Raw genomic sequence first — 24001 nt, forward strand, 5'->3', positions numbered from 1 at the left:
AACGAGGTCCGGGACCATAATATCAATAAAACAGATATGTGGTTCTAGGGAATTCCCTGGTGTTGTTTCATTTACTTTAATTATCGTTCTTTATGTTACATATACTACCTAACATGTTCATGCAGAGATTGCACATGTCACCAGAGGGGGGAGTAGGGTGTACACCCCTAGCCCACAATTTACAAATTCAAAATACAAACTGCTTCTTAGCGGGACAAGGGAGAAACAAATACAAAAACCGCTTCTTAGCAGGTCAAAGGGAAAGCAAACATCAGGGATTGACGACTTCTCTTCCATGCGCCAACACTTCAAGCTCTTCTTCTCCGCTGAGACATGCCCACTTCTCAGATCTACTCCAGATCTACCCCACGCCTGCAGAACACCAAGAAAAAACAAACAAGTCAAAATGCCAAAAAGAAAGAGTACAGAAGAGGAACAGACCAACCAACATCCAGATCTCAGGAAGCCGATGATAATGCTCCCGATTGCCGGAAGCCTGCTCCTTGCAACCACAATATCGGAGATCTACCCCGGAAACACAAAGGGAAGGGCAGAGCCTTCAAAGATGTGGGTGCCCTGAACAGGACTTCCCGCAATTGGGTGCTTTATAACCAAGCTAGGGATGAATCAGGGAGGCCATTGGGAAGGAGGGTAGGACACTAAAGTCAGAAGGGGGTAACGAGGAAGTTTTCTTCAGGAACCCTGGAGATAAAACTCTCAGGCGGGGGAGAGTCCTGTCTTTTCAGTCTCCAACATTGTGCACTTTCTTAACAGGACTCACTCCCCCGACTGAGTGCTTTACAACCAAGATAGGAAGGGATGCGTGATACGAGAGACAAAGGGTCGGGAGATCTAGGGTTTGAGAGGAGATCAGATTGGGGCGGCGGAAAGAAGATAAGGGATTCTAAGCTAGGTCATGAAGGGTGGGGGTATATATAGAGATGGTTTTGGGCTTGAGAAATGGGCTAAGAGGTAACGGGCTCACGCGAGTTTATGGGCCGGAGATGGAATAAGGAGTAATTGGGCCAACATGTTCATAACAGAGTACTGCACATATCACTCCTCATCAATTATTTATTAGAATTTTAAATTTATGTTATAAGGGAAAAATGATATATTTATTATAATTATTAATATTATAGTATGTTTTTAAATAAGATGTTATAGTGAGTAAAAATGAAGGCTATAAATAAAATTACTCTAGTTTTTTGGCCTTTTATCTCATTTTTATAGTCTATTAATAAGACTAATATGTTGGTTTTGGACTGATTTGACGTACATATTATTGAACCTATGGTTGATTTTAAATTAGGGTTAATTATAGTTTATGGGCCGAATTTTTGAACCATTTGTAAATATGGCCCGAATTTTAAAAAATATAAAAAAAATAGCCTGAACTTTGAATTCATTTGTAAGAAATGACCCGAGCTTTAAAAATACAGAAAAATAGCATGAACTTTGTAGTCATTTGTAAAAATGGCCTAAACTTTAAAGTCATTTGTAAAAATGATATGAACTTTAAAAAATACAAAAAATGACATGAACTTTGAAGTCATTTGTAAAAATAGCCAAATTTTAAAGTTATTTGTAAAAATAATACTAATTTTTTAAAAAAATACAAAAATAATTTGAATTTTGAAAATTTGTAAAAATGGTCTGAACTTAAAAAAATACAAAAAATAATTTGAATTATGAAGATTAGTAAAAATGACCTGAATTTTAAAAAATCTATGACCTGAATTTTAAAAACTCTAAAATGGCTCAATTTTTTATAAATACAAAATCTAAAATGACCTGAAAAGTATGTGAAAATTGTCTGTCTGTGCGTACTATGAATTTTATGTACTCGAAGTTTAAAAAATTCGTGTTGTCAATAATATTTTACGAGAGAAAAATTATTTGTACGAGATTAAAATTCTTATGATAATTCTCGTTTATTAAAAATATTCCAAGTGAATTTATAATTTTCATATAATTTTGACGTTAATGTCGGACTTTCCACGTTGTCATAATTCAATTCCGAAAGTATAAACTCATGCCATTTTTATACATTTGATAAAAATTGAGTCACTTTTTGTATGAATAAAGTTCGTGCCGTTTTTACAAATGACTTCAAAGTTCATGCCATTTTTTTGTATTTTTAAAATTAATGTTATTTTTACAAATGACTCCAAAGTTCAGGCCATTTTTACAAATGATTTCAAAGTTCAGGATATTTTTTTGTATTTTTCAAATTTCAGGCCATTTTTGCAAATTATTTCAAAGTTTAAGCTATTTTTTATATTTTTTAAAATTCGGGCCATATTTACAAATAACTCCAAAGTTCAGGCCATAAACTACAATTAACTCTTTAAATTAAGTTACAAACCTACCGGTTATAACAATCACTCTTAAATAAGTTGGCGAATCCGAATTTTCGAAAGTCACGAGTTTAGATTGTACCAACACTTTTTTAGATCAATATATAGCAAGTGCATACGTTATATCACGACTTCAAATATATAACGAAGCTTTTGTACGTAAATAAAAGGGAGAAGTAGCAAATAGTCCCCTAACACATTTACTTCTCTATCTTTTAATTGTGGGCTGTTAGCAGCGTGTAAAATCCCCTTGTTCTTGACGGACACTTAACACCGTTAAATATTTTTTTTTGTCTTGTTTCAATATAATATTTGTTAAGCTAAATGCATTGCTACAAATATTTCTATGTAAACCTCAACCTTAATTAATAATTAACAATTATCATTAAATATAAATTCGTATTTTTTAGAACAATCGATGAATACCCAAAGATTAAAATATGCTAATGCAATTGCTTCTATTTATTTCTCCAATAAGTAGGATCTATTGACCATCATATCTAGGGCTGTCTAAATGGTTATCGGGTTTTGGGTATCCAATAACCGAAAATTTCGGGTAATGGATCAGTTTCGGTTATTGTTTTTTTGAAAATTTCGGTTATCGGTTAACCCGAAAAACCGATCGGGTTAACCGAATAACCGAAAATTATTTTATTAATTATTTAATATATATATTATCAATATATCATATATAATATATTATATATTTGTAAATTAATATATAAATATATTTGTAAATTATTATATATATTATATATAATATATTTGTAAATTTACATATATATTATATATTTATAAATTTACATATATATTATATATTTACAAATATAATATATATTTACAAATATATTATAAAATTTGTAAATTTATAATATATATTGGTAAATTTACAAATATATTATATATATAATATATATTATATATTTACAAATATATTAGTATATATTTACAAATATATTATATTTGTAAATTTACAAATAATTTACATATATATTATAATATATTTACAAATATATTATATATTTGTAAATTTACATATATATTATATATTTGTAATTATTTAATATATATATTATATATTTGTAAATATATATTATATATTTGTAATTTCTTTTAGAGTAGATAGAGCAAAAATTATTTGAATTTTATTTTTTAAATGGGTATTTCGGATACCCAAATAACCCAATTGGTTAACCGAAGCGAGTATTGGGTAACCGAACTTCTAAAACGGTTCGGGAACGGTTATTGAAATTTTGCAATTTCAGGTTCGGGTAACCGAAAATTCGGGTACGGGTAACCGAACCCGAACCGATCGACAGCCCTAATCATATCCAAGTGGTATGATAGGGAAAAATACGTGAAAGTTTATGAGCACCCAATTAATTTACATATTTTAATCTTTACGTACTTGTCGATTGTTCCAAAAAATATGAATTTATATTAATGATAGTTGTTAATTATTAATTAAGGCTGAGGTTTGCGTAGAAATAATTGTATTTTGCTTAAAAAATATTATAATGAAATAAGAAAAAAAATATTTAACAGTGTTAAGTGTCCGTCAAGAATATGGGGAATTTTGCACTATTTATGAGATGTTGAGGGGCTAACAACCCACAATTAAGAGATAGAGAGGTAAATGTGTTAGGGGATTGTATGATAGAGGACTATTTGCTAGTTATCCCTAAATTAAATGAAGTGACACAGCTTTTGTACGTCAAAACGTTGAGAAAAGCTAGTAAAATTGATACGCATGTATGATCCGAATAATAATGTGAAAGTTTGTAGTTAATTAAAATAATAAAAAGTGCATGCATGCGGCAAAAAGGAGAATATTTGTTCTATTTGAAGAGCCCAAAATCGAGTGGAGAAGAGGCAGTTTGGGTGTGGCGTGGTGGAGGGGGCAGCATGGGGCGGCGGTGGGGGTCTTGAGCGCGATAGTTGTGGAGGAAGAGGGTGAGGGGGTAGACGTAGTCGTGGAAGCCCAAGGCTCCCATAGCGCCCACCACGTCCTCCGCTGTGATCGTCTTGCGGCACTCGCTGTGGCACCTCGCGTTGGCCTCGCTCGTGATGTAGCTCATGAATTCCGTCACGCATTCTTGGATAGTCTCCTTTGCGTCATCTGCAACCTTCGCCTGCGACGGCAGAATCCGCCGCATTATTCTCATTATGTTGGCGATCGGCATGTACTCCTCCGCCTTCCGCATTGAACCGCCCCTCTCGCCGCCACCTGCCTCTTCGATCACTAGGAGACACTCAAATTAAATATTTATATATATATATATATATATATATATATATATAATATGAGCCATAGCTATTATAGCTTGAACAATATTCCAAAGATAAAACACAAGCTTTGATTTGTCTACATTAATTGTGATAAAGTAAACATGTACAGTGATGATTGGTTACAAATCAATGATTTAGAGACAAACTTGAATCCGAAAAAGAAAAGAAAATTAACAATTATTATGGCTCAAATTAAAGATTGATTTTGTTTAAAATGGAGAGTGTCTCACATTTTCTAACCCCTGGGAATCATGTACAAGAAGCCAAGTTTAGGTGTGAAGTTGTTGGATTTTTGTCTAATAGCTAATTAACTCTATATATACAATATCTTTTCCAAAAAAAAAAAAAACTCTCTATATACAATACCAAGTAATTTTACATTGCATTAATTTTATAGAAAAAAATAATAATGTTAACAAATATGCGTATTTACTAATTACCCGCATTCGCATCCAAGTAGAATATCAGTACTGAAATGTATTTGCATTTCAATCAATTTCTTTACAACAAATTAATGGCACACATATGCTTCACGAAAACGGAGATGCATGTAATTAAGCATACACTCACACACACGCAGCAATTTATTGGTGAATTAAAAACATACCCTTTATACTGAAAAAATAAACAAAAACGATTGCATTCAAGATTAGAAAATGTGTGTTGGATGTATAGAAATTAAAAAAGGTCGATTCTTGAAGATGACATAATAAGAAATTAAGAAATACATTATATATCAAGGAATAGCGAAAACTTGAAAATCTAATGTATTTAGGCAGAGCTATATATATGTATATGTATATATATATATATCATCATATAGCAAAATAATAATAACATAATAGAAAAGAAACAACTTACCTTACGAAAGTAAAGAGAAGCAATAAAATAACATAAATCAAAAGACATCACTTGTCAAACATAAAGTAAATCAAAACAAAAACTCCATAGGAAGAAGTCGGCAAACATCGGCTTTAACTTGTTTGTTTATAGTTTATATATGTATGCATCAACTGCACGAAGCATAGAATGAGTTGTGAAAAAATGATTTGGTACGATATGGAAAAAGATTGGATGTACTTCCCAACATAAAAGTCTAGCTAAGAACTAAAACCATTTGCCTCATGGTATTAAAAATTCCATTAAGAAAATATCTAATGCATAGAAATCGCAGATTTTACCAGATCTGGGGGCTCTTGCGTCGTTAGATATAGGCTGATGAGAATTAAATCTTCCTCCACTTTCCATCTTCAAATATATTTTTGATTCTAAAATGTTGCTACCACACAAATGTCACGCTCTGTTTCTTGTGCCTTTTGAATTTGACTAAACTATTAACTATCTGAGTGTGAAGACAATTTTTTATAGACAAGTGAAACCTTGAAATGAGTCCACAAGGGGCAAATCGGGGTTGGTTGTATATATTGTTGTGAGTAATTTTAAAAAGGAGGCAAATTGGGCAGGTCTAGTGTTATTTTTTGTCACCAGAATATGCGTGTATTTAATGAGAATTGTCATTTAGTAAAAATTTCTACAATTATTGTCGCTGAAATTCTTCGTACCTACTCAGTCACATATCTTACTAATTTATTTTTTCAGAAAAAAATAAGTACTCGTCAACTTTACTATATATTATTTGGACTACCTTGTGTATATGTGGCGCACTAAAAATGTGACACATAGCATAGGGCTTCCGAGACAAAATACATGCAGAGGTAAAATAGAAACAAAAATTTTAAACATTAAATTATTATTATTATTATTGATCCGATTTTTTTTTAATATATATAATTGAACACAATAGAGTTTCGATTTTTTTGGATATGGTACCCGAACTCGACCTCATTCCCATTCTAATTAATAGTATGAATTTTCCAACAATAAAGGTGACAGTATTTTCAAATAAGCAGTGTGTTATGTGTTGTATTCATTTGATTAATATAAATTTCCTGAAAATTATGTTAACGAACAATCTAATTACACAGATATGGATTACTAACTTTTACGCCACGAGAAAAGAAAAAAGAAGTGAAAAAGAATACATATAAAAAGAGAAATAAGGTTTGCCCATAGAAAATAGATAACGAGATTCGAGAAAATTGGAAGTGAAGGGGTGAATTAGAAGGTGTACAAAATCATGAGGCATATTCTAGGCAAGTGCAAAGTTTAGGGCTGATTTGTAGAATTTGGAGAAGAATGGGACTGAGTTGCAAAGAAGGAGAAGTGTGGATAAAGGAGGACGCTTTTAGGGTGGAGTTGCCTCCCACAAAAACTAAAAACCCTAGCGCTATCTCTTCTTTTTCCGAAACAAAATCGTGAAAGCGTTTCTGGTGGAGGAGAACAGAAATTCACTGATTTGAATAGCCGTTGCTCCACACTTCCTTCCCTCCATTTTTCTCTCCTGCTGCAAAATCCCAACACCTTTAGCTTCTTCTTCAATTCCACGCCCAAATTACATCTTTTCGGTTTTCTGGATTTTCTCTTTCTGGGTAAATCTTCGTTTTTTTCTTCCCCTTCATTTTTCGCGGCAATTGACATGTTCGTGTGCGTATATTAATTTTGCAGTTGATGAATTGAAGTTTGTTTAGGCTCAGGTGTCGGCTGGTGGCCCTCTGTTGCCTATTTATTGAGCGAGAGACTGTACGTATTGAGGAAATTTTGAAGCTTTAAATTCACTGAGTCTTTTAATTTTTAGAATGTGGCTTCGTAATTATGTGAGTATAACTCTGTCAGGGTCTATTTGTATAAGAGGTTTCACCCTTGATAATTTATATCGTTTGAGCTGATTTTGCTTGATTCTTATCCCATTGGAAATCCTAGTTATGAGGATAAAAATACTCAATTATATGTATCTTATCAATCATGAAAAGTAAATGCCCTCTTTTTGTGTCCCATTGCCAAATTTGGCGGGGTAATGGAAGAATAACATGTCTGCGAGTCTGAGATCCATGCCTAATGTTAGTTCCTGATCAATTTCATTAGTTTTGTGAATCCTAGGCTCTCTCCCCATCGAATTCTGAGGGATTAAAGTTCTGCAAGAGTCTTCATAATGAACCCCTTGACTGTACCTTGCTGGGAATATAAAATATATGTTTGTTGTGATATTCTCACTATACCTGGAGATTCATGAAGTGTTAAGTATTATATTTCCACTGCTGAAACTCGTACCATTTCTTTTTAGTTGCGTAAATAATTTCCACACTCGGATGCCTCATGCGCCTTGCCCGTCTCTTTCTTAGTGCAGGCTTTAGGCTTGTAACGGGCTGACAATGATTCATCTTAACTTGGGGAGTTGTAAAAGTGAAATGCAGAACTGGAATATAATGGAAAAAAATTGATGACATTTAGTATGGCAGTAGTAAGAATTATGTTTTCCTTCATGGGATCTATAGTTTCTCAAGGTTAATAACAAAATGTCGTTTTCACTAGCTAATTAGTTTTTGGATACGTACTGCTTGTTACAATTGACATTTTACTATTTAAAGATATTGCAGGGATTTCAGTGAATATGGATTCTGCACTGAGTCATACATTGCATCCTGGGCCCATTGATGACTCCGTACTTACCTTGCAGGATCATCATAGATCTACAGAGATATGGAATGGTCAGAATTTTGAACCACTAACTTGCAGGAGGTGCGATGGCCACTTTTGGCGATTGGGTACCTTGGACCCTCGAGTGCAGGAAATGATGTTGAAAGCAGGTTTTTATGGGGTGTATAAGGCTGGTCGCATGCGGCTGGATCATGCTTTAATCACAGCTTTGGTTGAGAGATGGCGCCCTGAGACACATACTTTCCATTTGCCAGTTGGTGAGACCACTGTTACACTTCAGGACATTTCCGTATTGTGGGGTCTCCCTGTAGATGGTGAGCCTATTACAGGTGTTGATACCAACCGGTCAATGGATGAATGGCAAGACATATGCAATGAGCTATTGGGATTCAGACCCCCACCTGAAGATTTTGATCGTGGCCGCCTCAAGATCCGATGCTTACAGGAGAGGTTCAAAACCTTGCCAGATGGTGCATCGGAGTGTACTGTGCAATTCTATGCCCGAGCATACATTTTGCAGTTGCTTGGGGGACAGCTATTGTCAGATATGTCTAATAATAAGGTGAAGTTGATGTACTTGCCCCTGCTCAGAGATTTTGAGGTGGCTGGCAAGCTAAGCTGGGGTGGAGCTGTCCTTTCTTGCTTGTACCGTGCATTGTGCCGTGCAACCAAACCCGAGACATCAGATATATGTGGGCCATTGGTACTTTTGCAGGTATTACATGCCTACATACTAGTTGCACAAAATTGGTCTTTATTATACAAACAATCATCAGTACAGATAGATATAAATGGTCTTTGTCAATATTACTCAGATCTGGGCGTGGGAGAGACTGCCTTTCATCCGTCCTGGGAGATTGGCACCCCGACAGCAGCCACCTCCTGATGTAGTTGCTGGAGATCACCCTTTGCCTTCTGCCCCCTATGGTTCCAGGTATTCTTGCAGATTTGATAAACTTGAAGTGATCATATGCTACAACACTTAATGTTGAATTATTAATTTTTTTATAGGTGGAATGTTGGTTTCAAGCTGGAGACCGTGGGAACGCATGTCCTAGTCTTATATAGGGACCAGCTAGATAATATGAAGGACGACCAGGTTATCATTCATATGTTTATATTTTACTACTACAAGCTGTATCTCTACTCTGACATAATCCGACTTACCAATATATAAAATTTACTTCATGTTTAAGTTTATATGGGACCCATATCCTCCTGATGTCTTGGCCAGCCTCCCAGCATATTGTTTATCAGGAAGACAAATTTGGCAGACAGTGGCTCCTCTCATCTGCTTTGATGTTGTGGAGTTCCACCACCCTGACCGTGTTCTACGTCAATTTGGTCAACATCAATCCATCCCTGCAGTTTGTGACACTATCCCCGACATTCATTTAACAGATCGTCGTGGAAGACAGAATTATGATTGGGCCCATCATCACAGGCAATTTGTTGATATGTGGGCAGACCGCCGTGCCCGAGTTATATGTGGACCTCCTATTGATGGTCCAATGGATCAGAGTGATCCATACATGATGTGGTACAGAAGAATTACTCGTTTATTAATTGGTAACCCAGCTACTCATCCGAATACTGGATACAAGGGAGTCGGAGGTGCGATGGAGGCAATGGTAGGAAACCCTTAAAAAAATTCCAACTTGTTACCCAGCTGATTTCATGCTCGTGTTTTTGTATTTGACTTTTTTCAGTGTATCCAGGCCCAGAGCTTACAAAAAATATATCACCGTGCCACTGATGCTATTCATGAAGGTTATGAGGTCTCTGGGGAAGATGTCCTTAGAGAGATCCAAGAAATATGTGCATATTCTCTCAGGGCAGCTCACGAGGACCACCGTCTGACTGTGTGTCCTGATATGGGTGCAGCGTCTCCGACGACAGCCTCATTTGTTCCCCCTAAGGTTCAAAGAGGTCGACCAAGAAAGAGGGGCGCACTTACTTGTGCGCGAGCTACTGAGAGCCGAAGAAGAGGTTCATATGTTCCTGGGATGCTTTCCACCTCATCAGAACTGTCTCATTCTCTTAAGCCATCAAATCTTTTTCAAGGAAATGTTAGTGAAGTGCCAGGTACACCAGGAACATGGGATTCTGCATTGAGTGCCCCCGAGTTCCAGGAGGATACATCAGATCCAAACACAACTCAGTTGGATCCTGAAGCTACAGGTGCAGTTGGGTTGCGAATGATATGGGGGCACCCGATTCTTGACTTTTTCATTCTTGAGATGTGATTGTTTATAACATGCACTATATAATCATTTTTATTGCAGAAACTACAAACCCGATGGTGCAGGCCCTTGAGAAGATTCGAGATATATGCGCATTTGCTTTGGGAATGAGTAATCAAAACCAGGCCATGCTATCAACACGTGATATAATCTCAGATGGTCCTAAGATGAAGCACTGCAAGCCAAGAAGGAGAGGTGGAATGAGTGGGTACTTGGTAGGTGTCAATTCGTACTTCCCGAGTACCTCTAGTGCATTTTCACCAACACCGTCTACCTCATTGGGACCTAATGGTTCTCCTTTGCAGCTGCATGATAGCCCTGAAAGGGATGTCGAGCCTTTGGTTACACCAATGTCAAGAGATCCTCTGCTGCCAGAGTTACATGACAACTTACAGTTGGAAATGATAGAAATAGATACCATTACTGGAAGCAGAGAAGCTTCGCCATCTCCTGTCAATCCATCTATGCTAAATCTACCTTGTGATCCCCCAGGCAATCAGGATTCCACCCTAACGTTGACAGATGTGAAAACCACTTTCTCACCAGAGGATAATACAAAAATCCAAACTGGTTCCGCAGCAGATGACAGACAACCCGTCATTGGGCAAGAGTACGAAGGAATTGCTAATGAAGCCTTGCCACCGGGGTCTGAACCTCCTATATTGAAACCATGTTCACAGAACTCAGAACGACCACATCATGGTGCTACAAGGTTTAATGGGACTCATTTTCCTCATGAAGATGATCCCAATGCCTCTGGAGTTCCCACGCCTCAAGGTGAAGTGTCAACTTTACGCCATGAACCTATTGAGGAGGCGATGGATGTAAATGGAGTGGACACCAACTCCACTCCTGGACCTTCTGTATATGAGCCCCAAGAGGCTGAGAATCTGACACCATCGGACTGGACGAGCCATGGAATGGAAGACATAAAACCCTACGCTCATCTTGCTGAAAAGAGTATCCCGGAGCCATCACCAGCGTGTGAAGATGGCTGTGGTGAAACAATGAAGGTTGATGGGGTAGATGGTGATGTTTTAGAAGGTAGCCAAGGCAAGAGGAAAGGGCCGGCTACAGATAAAGCGGACACTGCTTCCTCTGGTCCGACTGTGAGTTCACCCGTTCCAGATAATTCTCATGATTATGGAAAATCTTCATTTAAGTCGTCACCGGAGGTTACAGAGACCGATTCTGTAGCAACCAAAGACAATGTGCAGAGGAAGTACAAAAGACAGAGGCGTTCTGCTCCGAAACAGAGGTAGACATATCCTTGCATGTGCCATACGGCTATGGAAAATTGGAAATAGACTTGCTATTTGAAGACCGCTGCGTGCAACTTTATTCAGTCTGCTTCTTCAATATCGGTGTTAGAGTCGTTGCTATTGAACCTTTTTTTTGTTTGCAAGATTAGTTTGCTTCTCATTCCTGAATCATGTTTTTCTGACAGTGGCTGCATGTCGTAGAAGTTGATCTACTTTCATTTTCAATGTATATTCTTGGAAAATTTTGGATGGATGTATAATATATTAATAATCCTCTCTTCGGGATAATATATAATTTAACATAAAAGCATCAATGAAGTGTTCTTTTTAGTACTAGTGTCGCGTAGGTGTGTTGAACAACGTAGAAGATACTATGATTTATAAAATTATTAGTACTTCTAACTATCAACAATAAAAACTCCTCTCTCTTTCTCTCTCCCTGTATTGTGATTCTAATGAGAATTCTATTTTTGTGATAAATGTAAAAAACAAATAAAATTAATAAATTTTACGAATAAATCAATATAACTCACGAATAGCTCTATGTAGATAATCAATAATGATTTTTGGCCACCTAAGTGTCTAGACACCTAGGTGAAAAACCGATTTTTAGGGTTAAAATGATTGGACCGATTTTTGCTATTAGTGGATTTACTAAAATATCATTTCCTTAAAATCCTTAACTACTTTTAATCTTATCCTAATTATATTTTATTTACGTTTTTTTATACCTAAATTTATGGTTTTTTCGCCAATTAATTAATACTTTATTATAAGAGTTGAAATAATGTATATGTTATTTAAATTTTTCGCTCGATGTCTAATCGCATGAATCATTTTATTTTCAATTCTAACCAAGGATTTATGTGGTTGCCACTATCGGACAAGGTGACAAAGTATCATTCACATTTTATAGAGGTCTCAAGTTCAAATCCCTCAAGCATCTTTTTCCTTATTTCGATTTAAAAAAAAACAATATTCTAAATGATTTTTTAACATGAAATTCGAAAAAATAAATAATTATCAAAAAATAAAATAACTTTTTTCCTTATTTCGATTTAAAAAAAAAACGACTTCTAAATGTTTTTTTGGACAAAAAATTCAAAAAAAAAAAATAATTATCGAAAAATAAAATATATGTAGAAACAAATCTAGGATTATTTTTGGAAGAATTAAAATCTCTAAATTAGTGGAAACAAATCTAGATTACTTTTAGGAGAATTAGAATCTCTAAATTAGTGGAATAAATCTAAGATTATTTTTAGAAAAAATAAAACCTCTAAATTATTGGAAACAAATTTAGGATTATTTTTAGGATAATTAGAATCTCTAAATTAGTGGAAACAAATCTAGGATTATTTTTAGAAGAAAATCCAAATTAGTAAAATAAATAATAATAACAAAATTTTTGAAACAAATAAAAAAAATAAATCTCTGAAAAACAAATAACATAAATTTCGAATAACAAAATATAATTTTCGAAAAAAAAAACAATTTCGAATCAAGAAAAAAAATGATATCTGCAAACAAATCTAGGATTATTTATACAACAATTCATAAATTAGTGGAAAAAAGAAAAATAAGAAAAAAAACATCGAAAAAAAATAAAAAACAATTCGAAAAATAAAATATAATTTTGGGGGGAAAAAATTGGCGAAAAAAACTGTAAATTCATGTAAAAAAACGTAAATAAAATATAATTAGGATAAGATTAAAAGTAGTTGAGGATTTTAAGGAAATGATATTTTAGTAAATCCACTAATTAGCAAAAAATCGGCCCAATCATTTTAACCCTAAAAATCGGTTTTTCACCTAGGTGTGGCCAAATATCACTTCCCATAGATAATATAATAAAAACTTCGTCCCCTTCAAAATTTGATCTCAAATGAAAATATGTATTCACGTGTTACATTAATTTATTTATGAAAATTAATGATTCATATTCTCAATTTTCAATACATTTAGCATTATTAACGAATGATTTTTCTCTCTATATATGTATATCATTCTTAAAAATTGATTGTAGCTTAAAGAACATCTTGCGAACCACTCTTAGGGTTAGGGATGATTGGAAAAATCTGATGAAAATCTCCAAAAAAAACGCTCTAGTTTTGGCCCCAAAAGGCATATCCAACCTTGGATTCATTGCATATCCGAAGTAGGTCCCCACTCTTTCAAATGAAGTAGGTCCCCACGCTTGAGTTCCTCTGCATTTTGTGGTCTCGCTGAAGTAGGTCCCCACTCTTTCAAATGATAGCGAACACCTTTGTATGGAGCTAGGAATCCCTCGCTATTAGCATAGCCGTTGTCCACTAGGTAGTAGTTCCCTATATGTGCCAAAATGGATAATTTAGTGAAGCTAATATAAATTAATATAAAATATGCAGCAATTACTAAAAAAAACTACAATTTTTTTATTTTTACCCTTTGGTACCCTAAGACCGTAGGGTCGATTGAGAGCGTCACGCAATATCCTAGAGTCGGCTGCTGAACCTTCCCATCCTGGTAATGCGTATACAAACCTCATGTTCTGGTCACAAACACCTAGCGTGTTTGTTGAAATCTGTCCTTTACGTGTCCTATATCGTGCCTTGTCACAATTCGGCACTTTCACGTTTATGTAGGTGCCATCTAGCGCACCAAGACAGCCCTACCCAAAACAAAAGGAAACAAACATCATATAGTTAGTTGAAAATGTCATAGTTTAGTTGGAGTATCGTAAGACATGCGTGAAACAAGAATGCAATATCCTATGTCCATACCTTAAACCACTTCCATCGTGGATCATTGTTGTCACCAGATACCGGATCAGGCTTCACTAGGAGTAGAACATGTAGCTTCAAGATGGCTTTCAAAACAGTGTGAATATAGCGCGATATTGTTTGGCCCGATCTCCAAAAATCAAAGCGCACGACACGATTTTTCTTATGATGGGCTAATACGGATAAAAACATGGCCAACTGTTCCTCAACGGTCACAAATTTACCATCTTTTAATGAACCTAGTTGTCTCATCAGATTACACAATCTCCCAAACGCATTTCTATCCATCCGCAGATTCAACACACAATCTATATCGCTAACCATAGTCATCCTATTTAGATGTTTTACTTGATCAGGGATCCTTTGCAAGATGCTGTATGATTCAATTTGATGGCTACGTTTTCTTTTTTTAGACCTCATACGAAAGATAACATCAATCACTAAAGCAATTCGAAATACGAACTGGCGCATTTCTTCTTCAATGAGCCATAACAACAATTGTTTTCTACTGAGAAGGTTTGTCATTTTTGGCTTGAATATAATAGCAGGCAGCCCACTCTGAAATATGACAAATAAACTAGAATTCAATGCTAAAAGTAACAACTGATTTCTGGAGCCTATTTCTTAACAACAAATGGAAAGTAACAGACGAATCAGGGGAGGAGCACAGGCAACGCAACTAATCTATAAGCGAACAATATGAACAATCAAACTCAACCCAAATCATTTCATAAACAGAAGACCAATATGTAGAGATTCGTAACTGGAAAACTATATTCATTCCATTCATTCCAGTGATTTCGTATCTTCTTTGAAGTTTCTGAATTCAGGCATAGTGATCAAACAGTTTAAGGGCATTTTAATCATGCAAGCATACTCACAAACAGTGTTATAGGGCAACATAATGGTTAAATAGCACAACCAGACATCATATAAATGTACACATTCATCATTCAATATGTGATATCTCTCAGGAACAAATTTCCAGCATCACTAAGTTTTCATCAAGAAATAGGAAAAAAACCATTCAACCCAAGATTTTCTTTTCTCTGTAGTACCACAAAAAGTGAAACCTCATAGCTATCTTTTCTAGGAGCAACTAAACACTGAACAATCAACAACACACCAAATTTGGGTAATATATCTTTTATAAGACAGATAATAATTAATACAAAGGTTGAAAATATGCATAAGCAGAATTGCTGACCACTTCAATCAACAACAGCAAAGGAATTAATTATTGGTCTATAGTCAGATAAGTACACAGCAGTATACATCGTTCAAAAGAAACTGATCAAAATTTGATTAAATATGAAACAATAATTACAGAATATTAAACCCTTCGCCGAAGACTTGCCACATTCAGCAACCCACTATAATCAAGAAAACTAAACCAGCAATGCGATCAAATACCTAATCGAACGAACGAACAAAGACAAGGAGCAATGGGTGACTAACCTGAATTCAGCAAATTAGTGGCAGAAGTTCTGCAAAGAACTCAAAATCGCGATAGGCCTTCAATGAACGAACAAAGACAAAATCGTGATAAGGATGTCTGGGTAAAAAAAAATCAAACTTTCAGCAATGATGAATGAGTAAATTTCAATCTCATCAAAGAAATTAACAACAAATTAATCGTGTATGATTCATTTTGGGGATTGCCCAGAATGAACACCACCAAATTTGTCAATCGAAAATTTCTGGGAGATTAGCAAGTATCCCATAACATATCGAAGAATTCTAGACGGCGATTAGCATCGTTTTTTTTGTTCAAATGAAGAGAAAAAATATGGAATCGCCTTACCAGAGAAGCTCAGCCGCTGAACTAGGGCAAAAAATGGCGTCTTGTATTACAAGAGCTTTTAGGCGGGCTTACCAGAGGGCAAAAACGAAAATCAAAATTTTAATCTGACTAGTGTAATTCCTCCAGAAATTGTAACTGGCGCTCGACGCCTGTTACAGTAACAAGCTAAAACTAATTTTCAGCTACGGGCCTGCGGGCTGCTACGGGCTGAATTTAAATTTAGCCCAACAAACCAAACTCAAAAAATACGCTGGACTATTAGCCTATCAAGGATATGAGAGCTAACCAAACATGGCCTAAAAATGTATGGTACGCTTGCCTCTTGATTACAACTTGAGATAGAAGGGTAGAAAGAACTTGTTATTAAATTTAATGACACACTATCTTTTATCATTATATATTTTATCCGTTCCTCAAATAATTTCTTATTTTTTCTTTGGATCGTCCCCAAAATAATTTTTTATTTATTTTGGGACATTATCCATTTACTTATAATACCTTATTTATTCTTACTTTCACCCTTTCACCACTCTAATACTAATTATAACACCCTTTCATCACTTTTAAAAATAATTATAACATTTTTTTCACCACTTTTAATACACTCAACAATTTTATCTTAAAATTCGTGTCACTTCCTCCTAAGAAGTTATTTTGGGGACGGAGGGAGGATTATTATATTAACAAAAACATAAAACTAGAAATGTAAATGCATTAATAATAATAATAATAATAATAATAATAATAATAATAATAATAATAATTATTATTATTATTATTATTATTATTATTATTATTATTATTATTATTATTATTATTACATAAGACAATTTTTGCATCCAAATCAAAATTAACTAGTTTTGAGCATGTGAGATGCACAAGAAACATTATTTAAAAAAAAATACTATTTTAAAGTTAATTATTTATTAATGATATATAGGTGTGATGCATGAGAGACATTATTTTAAGAAATAAATGTTAATTTAAAGTAATTGTTATGTTTAAAATTTAATTATTTATTAATGATATATAGCTATCGAAATTTTTATATTTCATCCGTCCACAAAAATATGTTCTAATTTGTTATTTTCATTTGTTTAAGTGTCCTAACCCTTTTAAAGGAAAAATCTCACTAACTATTATTCTTATGATTCTCACATATCATGAACTTACCATCTTTTAATTTGTATGACTCTTTCTTTCACTAACTTTCTTCTTGTAAGACCCTTTTTTCATTAATTAAATACACAATTAACTTTTCTTAAAACTCATGCAGACCTTAATGACTTGTTTTTTGTGGATAGGTGGAGTATGTCATACAATTATGAATTGACGTGTTTAGTTTTAGCAAGTCCCTGATCAATCAAAATTTGATAATCTTTAATAGTCGTAAATTTGAATCTCGGATTTGTACATATTAGCCTGACACAATTGAGATTGAGACATTATAAATGATAACAATATTAGTAAATAATACTAACATTGTCGATGTTTTAATTGCACACACAACTCTCATATTGAATGTTGATTTAACATTGTCTGATTGTAAATTTTGGATCAATAATAATAATAATAATAATAATAATAATAATAATAATAATAATAATAATAATAATAATAATAATAATAATAATAATAATAAGTGATATTGAAAAGTAAAATTGAGTGAAATGAGATTATGGTAGCCATTGTGAATTTATCAGGAAATGATTATAATTTATATATAGTGATTAATTATAATATACAATAATATTTTTATTATTATAATAAATTATAGTATTAGTTATGTTATAGGAGATATTTTTGGCATCCAAATCAAGATTAATTTGGACCACGATATTGCAGATGTTGCACCAAATAAATCCAAGTTCCAACCCTTGTGATGGTGCTCTAATAATTGAACCATTCAATTTGTTGCCCTATTTTCTTTATTTTTATAAAAAAAATAAAATCAGTTAAATGCACATATATATCCGAAAAGGGCTATAATTTAAAATCTTGAATAAATCCCAGAAAAAGGGGGAAATTAAAAAAACGAAAAATTTGCATTGGAAGGTTGAGCCAGCCAGGGGAGGTCGCCTTATACGCCAAGCAAACACACCACAATCTCCGTTCACCGTTCATATAATCTCCTGCAACTCCCCATCTCCCTGCATGCATTACGCTTCTCATCTATTTTTACGATAGATGAATATCATTTTGATTGATTGTTAATTATTTGTCAAAATCAACACGATGAGCGGGTTTTCTAGGGTTTCGATTTCCGACAGTTTGCGAAGGACGATTGAGGATATCAAGGAGATTGCCGGCCAACACAGCGATGAAGATATTTACGCAATGCTGAAGGAGTGCAACATGGATCCCAATGAAACCGCTCAGAAACTCCTCTATCTCGGTACATGATGCATGCACACCAATTCTGCTTCTTTATTTGCGCTTGATTCCACACTCGTTAAATAGGGTATTATAGTTCCTGTTGCAATGGATATCTAAATCAATTTTTCCGATCATCAGCTGACACAGATTGATCAAAGTTGTAATTTTATGGTGTGGCTTGAAAAAATTGAAGAAAATTGTCTAAATTAAGAATTTCCCAGCCCCCTAAATGTGGAATTGAGAAGTTAATACAGCTATGTTGTCATCTGGATAGAAAGCAAGCTTCTCCGTCGTAAAAGTTATGTTATATGATGTTATTATAATGGATGTGTATATGAGATTTATCAACTCAATTTGGTTGTAGTCTATTGCATATAGTCTGTTTGTTTATTTCGTTCTATTCCTTTTCTGCAGATACGTTTCATGAGGTTAAGAGGAAACGTGATCGGCGGAAAGTGGTACGTACCATTGGGCTTGTTCCATTTTCTACAGCTTCTTCAAATGTCTTGGCTTTTTTCCTAAGTTCCTCTAGTTGTGGGGCCTCCATGCTGTCCAGTTTTCGGTTGATAATATGTTTAGAAGCAAACTTTCAGCAAGATCATGACTTTGCAATAATTTAAGGATTCGGTTACTATCATATAATTAAGGTTTTATCCACAAATTCTTAGCTGACCTTCAGTAAGGCTGGACAAGCTACATATATATAGTTTTTTTAGGTGTTGCTATTAAAATTTTAGATAAGGTTTTAAAAAAATGGAGCGGGGATTTGCAGAAGATTGAAATCCATCAAAGCACAATTATGTTGAAGTGTTTTCATTACCTAGATTACTTATGCCAATCTAATCCTTTCAAACATTTCTTTTGGAGCTTAGCTTAACTGTACGTGATTAGAAGAATAAATTGACCCTTCATGAAAAAAAACTTATATCATCATAATGATATACCGGATGGCTGCAAATCTAGTGGCTCTGAGTTTGATAGAACTGAATAGTGTGAAAGATCTTGCACATTAGAAAACAGTATTCCTTTTGCATTTTGTCCCCGTTGTTGTTGGATTGCTACTTGTTCAAAATCACTGGATGTTATTGATGTTTATGCTTATGATACAAAATAGCGAGTTAGTACTAATTTTGTTTTTTCATTTTCCATGTGACTCTTTTGGAATGCAGCGGCGAGGGACTAGGGGTGGTGGAAACAATTATTCTTCGTATAATTCTGCTGGTATACCTTCTGAGTTGGCTAAAGATGGAAAATTTGGTCTGCTTAAATAATATTGATGTGTTCCTTATAATTTAAAATTTCTTGCTCTTCTTTTAAATTTTTAATATAGGATGGGAAACTATCTACTTGTCTGTCTCCCTAAATGACTTCCCCTCCTTGCTGGCTTTATTAATTTCGTTAGAATTCTTTAGGGTGATCATTCTGTCCTAGATATGCCATAAAGAAATTCTTTGAATGTCCTAATGGATATTTCACATTCATGTTGTAATGTTGCTTTTTAAGAAGATGGAGATTGCATCCTTTGTTGCTCATTGAACTTTCTACTGGGGAATATTGCACCAGTGCGGTAATTTTTCACTGTTCTGATGCCTAGTGTGGGATACTATATTTGTTGTGCAGGGATGGAAGAGTACATGTCTACATCGAATCCCTGTTTTCGTGGTCCTTAAATTGTGGCCAGTATACTTCCATAAGAGTAGTATACTAGAGTGTAGTTTCTGAAGTGTTCAGTAGTCTTTTAAGTTCTCTGTTTTTAATCTAATTGTGTTCATCTCCAGGTCCTAATGACAATTTTATAAAGATATAGGGTGGATGCTACTATTCAGCATTAAATTTTTTGATAAAAAATAGTGTATTCACTCTTGTTCCCGGGGTTATATCAATTTTATCATTCAACACCTTATTTAATCTTGCATCACCTATATTAAAAATTCATAAGATGTTGTAGGTGGGAGACAACTAAATGTTCGTCAAGAAATTTCTCACAGTAGTCCTATGGCTATGGGGAGAGATTCTAATAAATCTTCTGTGGCAGTTGTGCACCAAGAAAGCAGTAAAGCACCTGCTATAACAGGGTAAAAGTTCATATTATCAGCTATTATCTTGATTCTCATGCTATTCTGATTTATTTATTTATACGGGCTTACCAGTTGGTGGATTAATTATTTAGTTCCACAAGTGCTGCCAATGGATCAACAATTGTATACAATGGAAGCCCAATCCATGAATTGAACTCTCAATTAGCTGAGCAAAATATCAGAGGTGCCGCCAAAGAAACTCAAACTGTTTGTGATGGTATGTCCAAAAAATTGCCATCTCTGCGGACTGTTTCCTTGAAGCAATTTGCAAATATAGATCCCGGTCCTACTCCTACTTCGACACCTACCAATGCCTCCGCAGCAGCAACAGCTAGAACTCCAGGTGGAAGTTTGAGGCCAAAATGTAGTCATGTTGGGAACAGTGTTGGCTTGTACTCTTCTGCAACAGATCCTGTCTTAGTGCCATCTCTCAACCCACGGAACCCTGGCTCTGTTGGTATAATTAAGCGTGAGACGGGTAATCAGCGTAGTGCTGCTGAAATTAGTGGTAATCTCCTAGAAGACAGCAGAATGACTGCTGTCGTCAATGTGACATTTGGTCAAGTAGCCACAGGATCTGTTGACTTGACTCAAGAGACACAGCCTATAGAAGAATATCAGGGAGTCGGAAGTAGTCAGGCTGAATCTTCAAGACTGCCATCTTCAACTAGTCACCACACTGCTGCTGCCAAGGGTAATCAAGAAACTTGCTTAGTTCAACAGGATAATGCTCCTTCTAAAGGTATGTCTCATATCTTTGTGCAGAAATAGGGTCTGATAAGGAGGTAATCAAGCTCTACTAATCGGTCTATACTGATAAAAGTTGTATCAGCGTTGCTTACAATAAATAAATGCTATTATGTCCTTTATAACGAAGTGTTTCCTTTACAGTAAGCACTCGGAAACTAGTTCCTTTTAAAAGATGAAGGAATCTTACCGACTAATGCTTGCTCATCTGATTCTTGTTCTCTTTAAGAAAGAATTAAATAAGACTGCAGCATATGTGATTTGCTTTCTGTTTATTATTGACTTATTCTGCCTCGATTATGCTCCAGAGATGTGTGAAGATGTGGATGTTGCATCAGAAGCTAATCTTCATTCTCTTCCTACTGTGGAGGATCCTATTCAAGAGCAAACTACTTCAGAAGTTGATAAGCTACACTCAGCTACAAAATCTGTGATTTTCCCAAATCATCTTCATGTACCTGAAGCATTTAAAAGTTCTTTGATGTTTGGAAGTCTGGAGTCTTCTCTAGGAGAGAGCAGCGACTCCGGTCCTAGGGAAGCATCAATTGGCACCAATATTGAAGCTTCAAAGGAACCTTCAGTAATGTAAGTTAGAAAACACTGTTCTCCTTGAGTTGGGTTATCACTTATCTCCAGTTACATTTTCAAGCAGAGCTGTATAAGTGTCCTTGCTTTAATATGAATGTATTGTATATGAAGTGCAGTCCGAGGTTAAATTTATCATTATTGGGTGCAGGCCTCAGTCTTCATCCTCGATATCTAGATGCAGCGACTATCCTGATTGCCCCCCTTCTCCACCTCATGTCCTTGTAAACTTAAAAGAAAATCCTGCTGCGTCTCTGAGATATGAGCGGTCGAAACAGGAGATGCTGCAACCTCACAACCCACCTGCTCCCCCTACCACTTCTGACTACGGTCTGAATCTCGTACCTCCTGCCGTGCAACTAGAAGGACTTGAAACAAAGGCATGTTGTGTTGCCATTTTAGATGATTATCTGATGGAATTGATACTCACAGTTTCTTTATATTTATTCTAGGGAGGAAATCCAATGGTTCCATCATCATCTTCAACTCAACCCAGAGGAATTGCTCCGAGCTCTATGACAGCTGTATCAGCAGCAGCAGCACCACAGATGTATCCTTACCTCCGGCAAACATATCCTCCGAATTACATACCATACAACCCTTACTATTATATGCCAGCCCAGCACGCGCACCAGTTGCTGAGCCACAGCGGGTTCCCTCATCAACCTTCGGCCGGCAACATGTATATGCCTACGGGGGTTAAATTCCCAGCTTACAAGCCCGGAAATGTAGCTGGAAACATGAGCCAATACGGAATCTCATCTGGCTATGGCTATGGGCCGCCCCGGAATGAGGATATTGCAGGAGCAGAGCTCAAGGATAAGAATATGTACTCCGCAATGCCAATCAAACAGGTCCGAAGTTGCTTTGCTTTGAAAATCATGGATTTTAATTATTTACTAAAGTATTTGTTTGGTTCGTAGAAGGAGGATTTGTTGTACAACGTGCCACAAGGACAAGCGATGGCGTATCAAGCAGCCCACAATTCCTTTGGTGGGATATATCATCAGAGCATGGTGCCGCCGCCGCCACTGCGATCAGTCCATCAACCTCACCCAACCGCTGACACTTCTTATTCTTCTCAACCACCTCAACACTACGCCCACATGAATTGGAACCAAAAAATGTTCAACAGAGAAACCGTTTGATTCTGCTCTGTAAAATACATATCCAACACATTATCAAATAATTCTTTTTGCTCATTTACTACTATTATTCTTGCTAGGTTTTGTTTCTTCACGTGTCTCCCATGAAGTAGTATAAATAATAAGTTATTTCTAGTTAAATTCTGTTCCTACAGTTCCAATCTTATCATATGTGGAATTTGATCTTATCATATGTTTGATCCCCTCTCACACTCCAACTCATAAGGAGCAATTTTAGCTCACCTATTGTCATTTTGTTTCTGTATAAATGAACATTGCATGTGGTTTTTAGACACATTTCCTCTGCACTTCATCATTAAATTTTCTTAAAAATATGATATACCAACCTATATATTATAAGACGTTGGATTTGCGAATGTTGAACAAATCAAAAACTCTAAAATTCATTCTCTCGCTTAAAAAGAAGTGGCAATGGTGAAAACTACCATTTGTCACGACCAGTGTAGAATTTGAACAAGAGATTAAATATGGTTACTCGAGTTGCAGAGAGTGAGATGGAAGAAGACAAATTATGTGCATATTTGGGAATTGAGACAAGTGAAGTAACCGTTGTGTTAAAAATAATTGAAGATATCTCCATATACACATGACAAAGATATTTATCTTCGTCAATTGTGTAATTAGGATTTCAGAAATAAGCCATTAAAAATAAAATATTAACTAGAAAGACACTATACAAGATGAAAGAGTGTTATTGTGTGTTAAAGCATGTTCAAATAGACCATATATATAGAGTTTGATTTACTAATGATGCATAAATAATAAATAGTGTAG

General features: G+C 35.1%; 4 protein-coding genes across 5 annotated transcripts; 2 read left to right on the forward strand and 2 right to left on the reverse strand.

Moving 5' to 3' along the window:
* Positions 1–4096: 4096 nt before the first annotated feature.
* Positions 4097–5961, reverse strand: LOC130986145 (nuclear transcription factor Y subunit B-6-like). The gene is made up of 2 exons (XM_057909436.1): positions 5831–5961; positions 4097–4602 (listed from the first exon to the last, which is right to left on the reverse strand). The coding sequence occupies exons 1-2, from the start codon at positions 5895–5897 to the stop codon at positions 4199–4201; spliced, it is 471 nt and encodes a 156-aa protein (XP_057765419.1). The 5' UTR covers positions 5898–5961; the 3' UTR covers positions 4097–4198.
* A 1148-nt stretch (positions 5962–7109) lies between these two features.
* On the forward strand, positions 7110–12023 carry LOC130986142 (uncharacterized). The gene is made up of 8 exons (XM_057909426.1): positions 7110–7138; positions 7244–7289; positions 8224–8919; positions 9020–9138; positions 9216–9303; positions 9401–9835; positions 9914–10385; positions 10490–12023. The coding sequence occupies exons 3-8, from the start codon at positions 8338–8340 to the stop codon at positions 11707–11709; spliced, it is 2916 nt and encodes a 971-aa protein (XP_057765409.1). The 5' UTR covers positions 7110–7138; positions 7244–7289; positions 8224–8337; the 3' UTR covers positions 11710–12023.
* A 1828-nt stretch (positions 12024–13851) lies between these two features.
* LOC131025535 (uncharacterized) lies at positions 13852–14996 on the reverse strand. Its single transcript, XM_057955328.1, has 3 exons — positions 14472–14996; positions 14134–14359; positions 13852–14036 (listed from the first exon to the last, which is right to left on the reverse strand). Exons 1-3 carry the CDS (start codon positions 14994–14996, stop codon positions 13852–13854), a joined length of 936 nt encoding a protein of 311 aa, XP_057811311.1.
* A 3284-nt stretch (positions 14997–18280) lies between these two features.
* On the forward strand, positions 18281–23347 carry LOC130986147 (uncharacterized). Of its 2 annotated transcripts, none has more exons than XM_057909438.1 (9): positions 18281–18670; positions 19066–19109; positions 19821–19872; positions 20591–20726; positions 20822–21471; positions 21785–22061; positions 22213–22445; positions 22518–22915; positions 22985–23347. In XM_057909438.1, coding segments are annotated over exons 1-8 (1554 nt in total). In that variant the 5' UTR covers positions 18281–18510; the 3' UTR covers positions 22520–22915; positions 22985–23347. The 2 variants fall into 2 exon arrangements, with proteins under 2 accessions (XP_057765421.1, XP_057765422.1); XM_057909439.1 differs by having other exon boundaries at positions 20600–20726.
* Positions 23348–24001: the final 654 nt, after the last annotated feature.

The sequence above is a fragment of the Salvia miltiorrhiza genome, chromosome 5, assembly GCF_028751815.1.
Source record: "Salvia miltiorrhiza cultivar Shanhuang (shh) chromosome 5, IMPLAD_Smil_shh, whole genome shotgun sequence".
In the NCBI taxonomy this organism is placed as follows: domain Eukaryota; kingdom Viridiplantae; phylum Streptophyta; class Magnoliopsida; order Lamiales; family Lamiaceae; genus Salvia; species Salvia miltiorrhiza.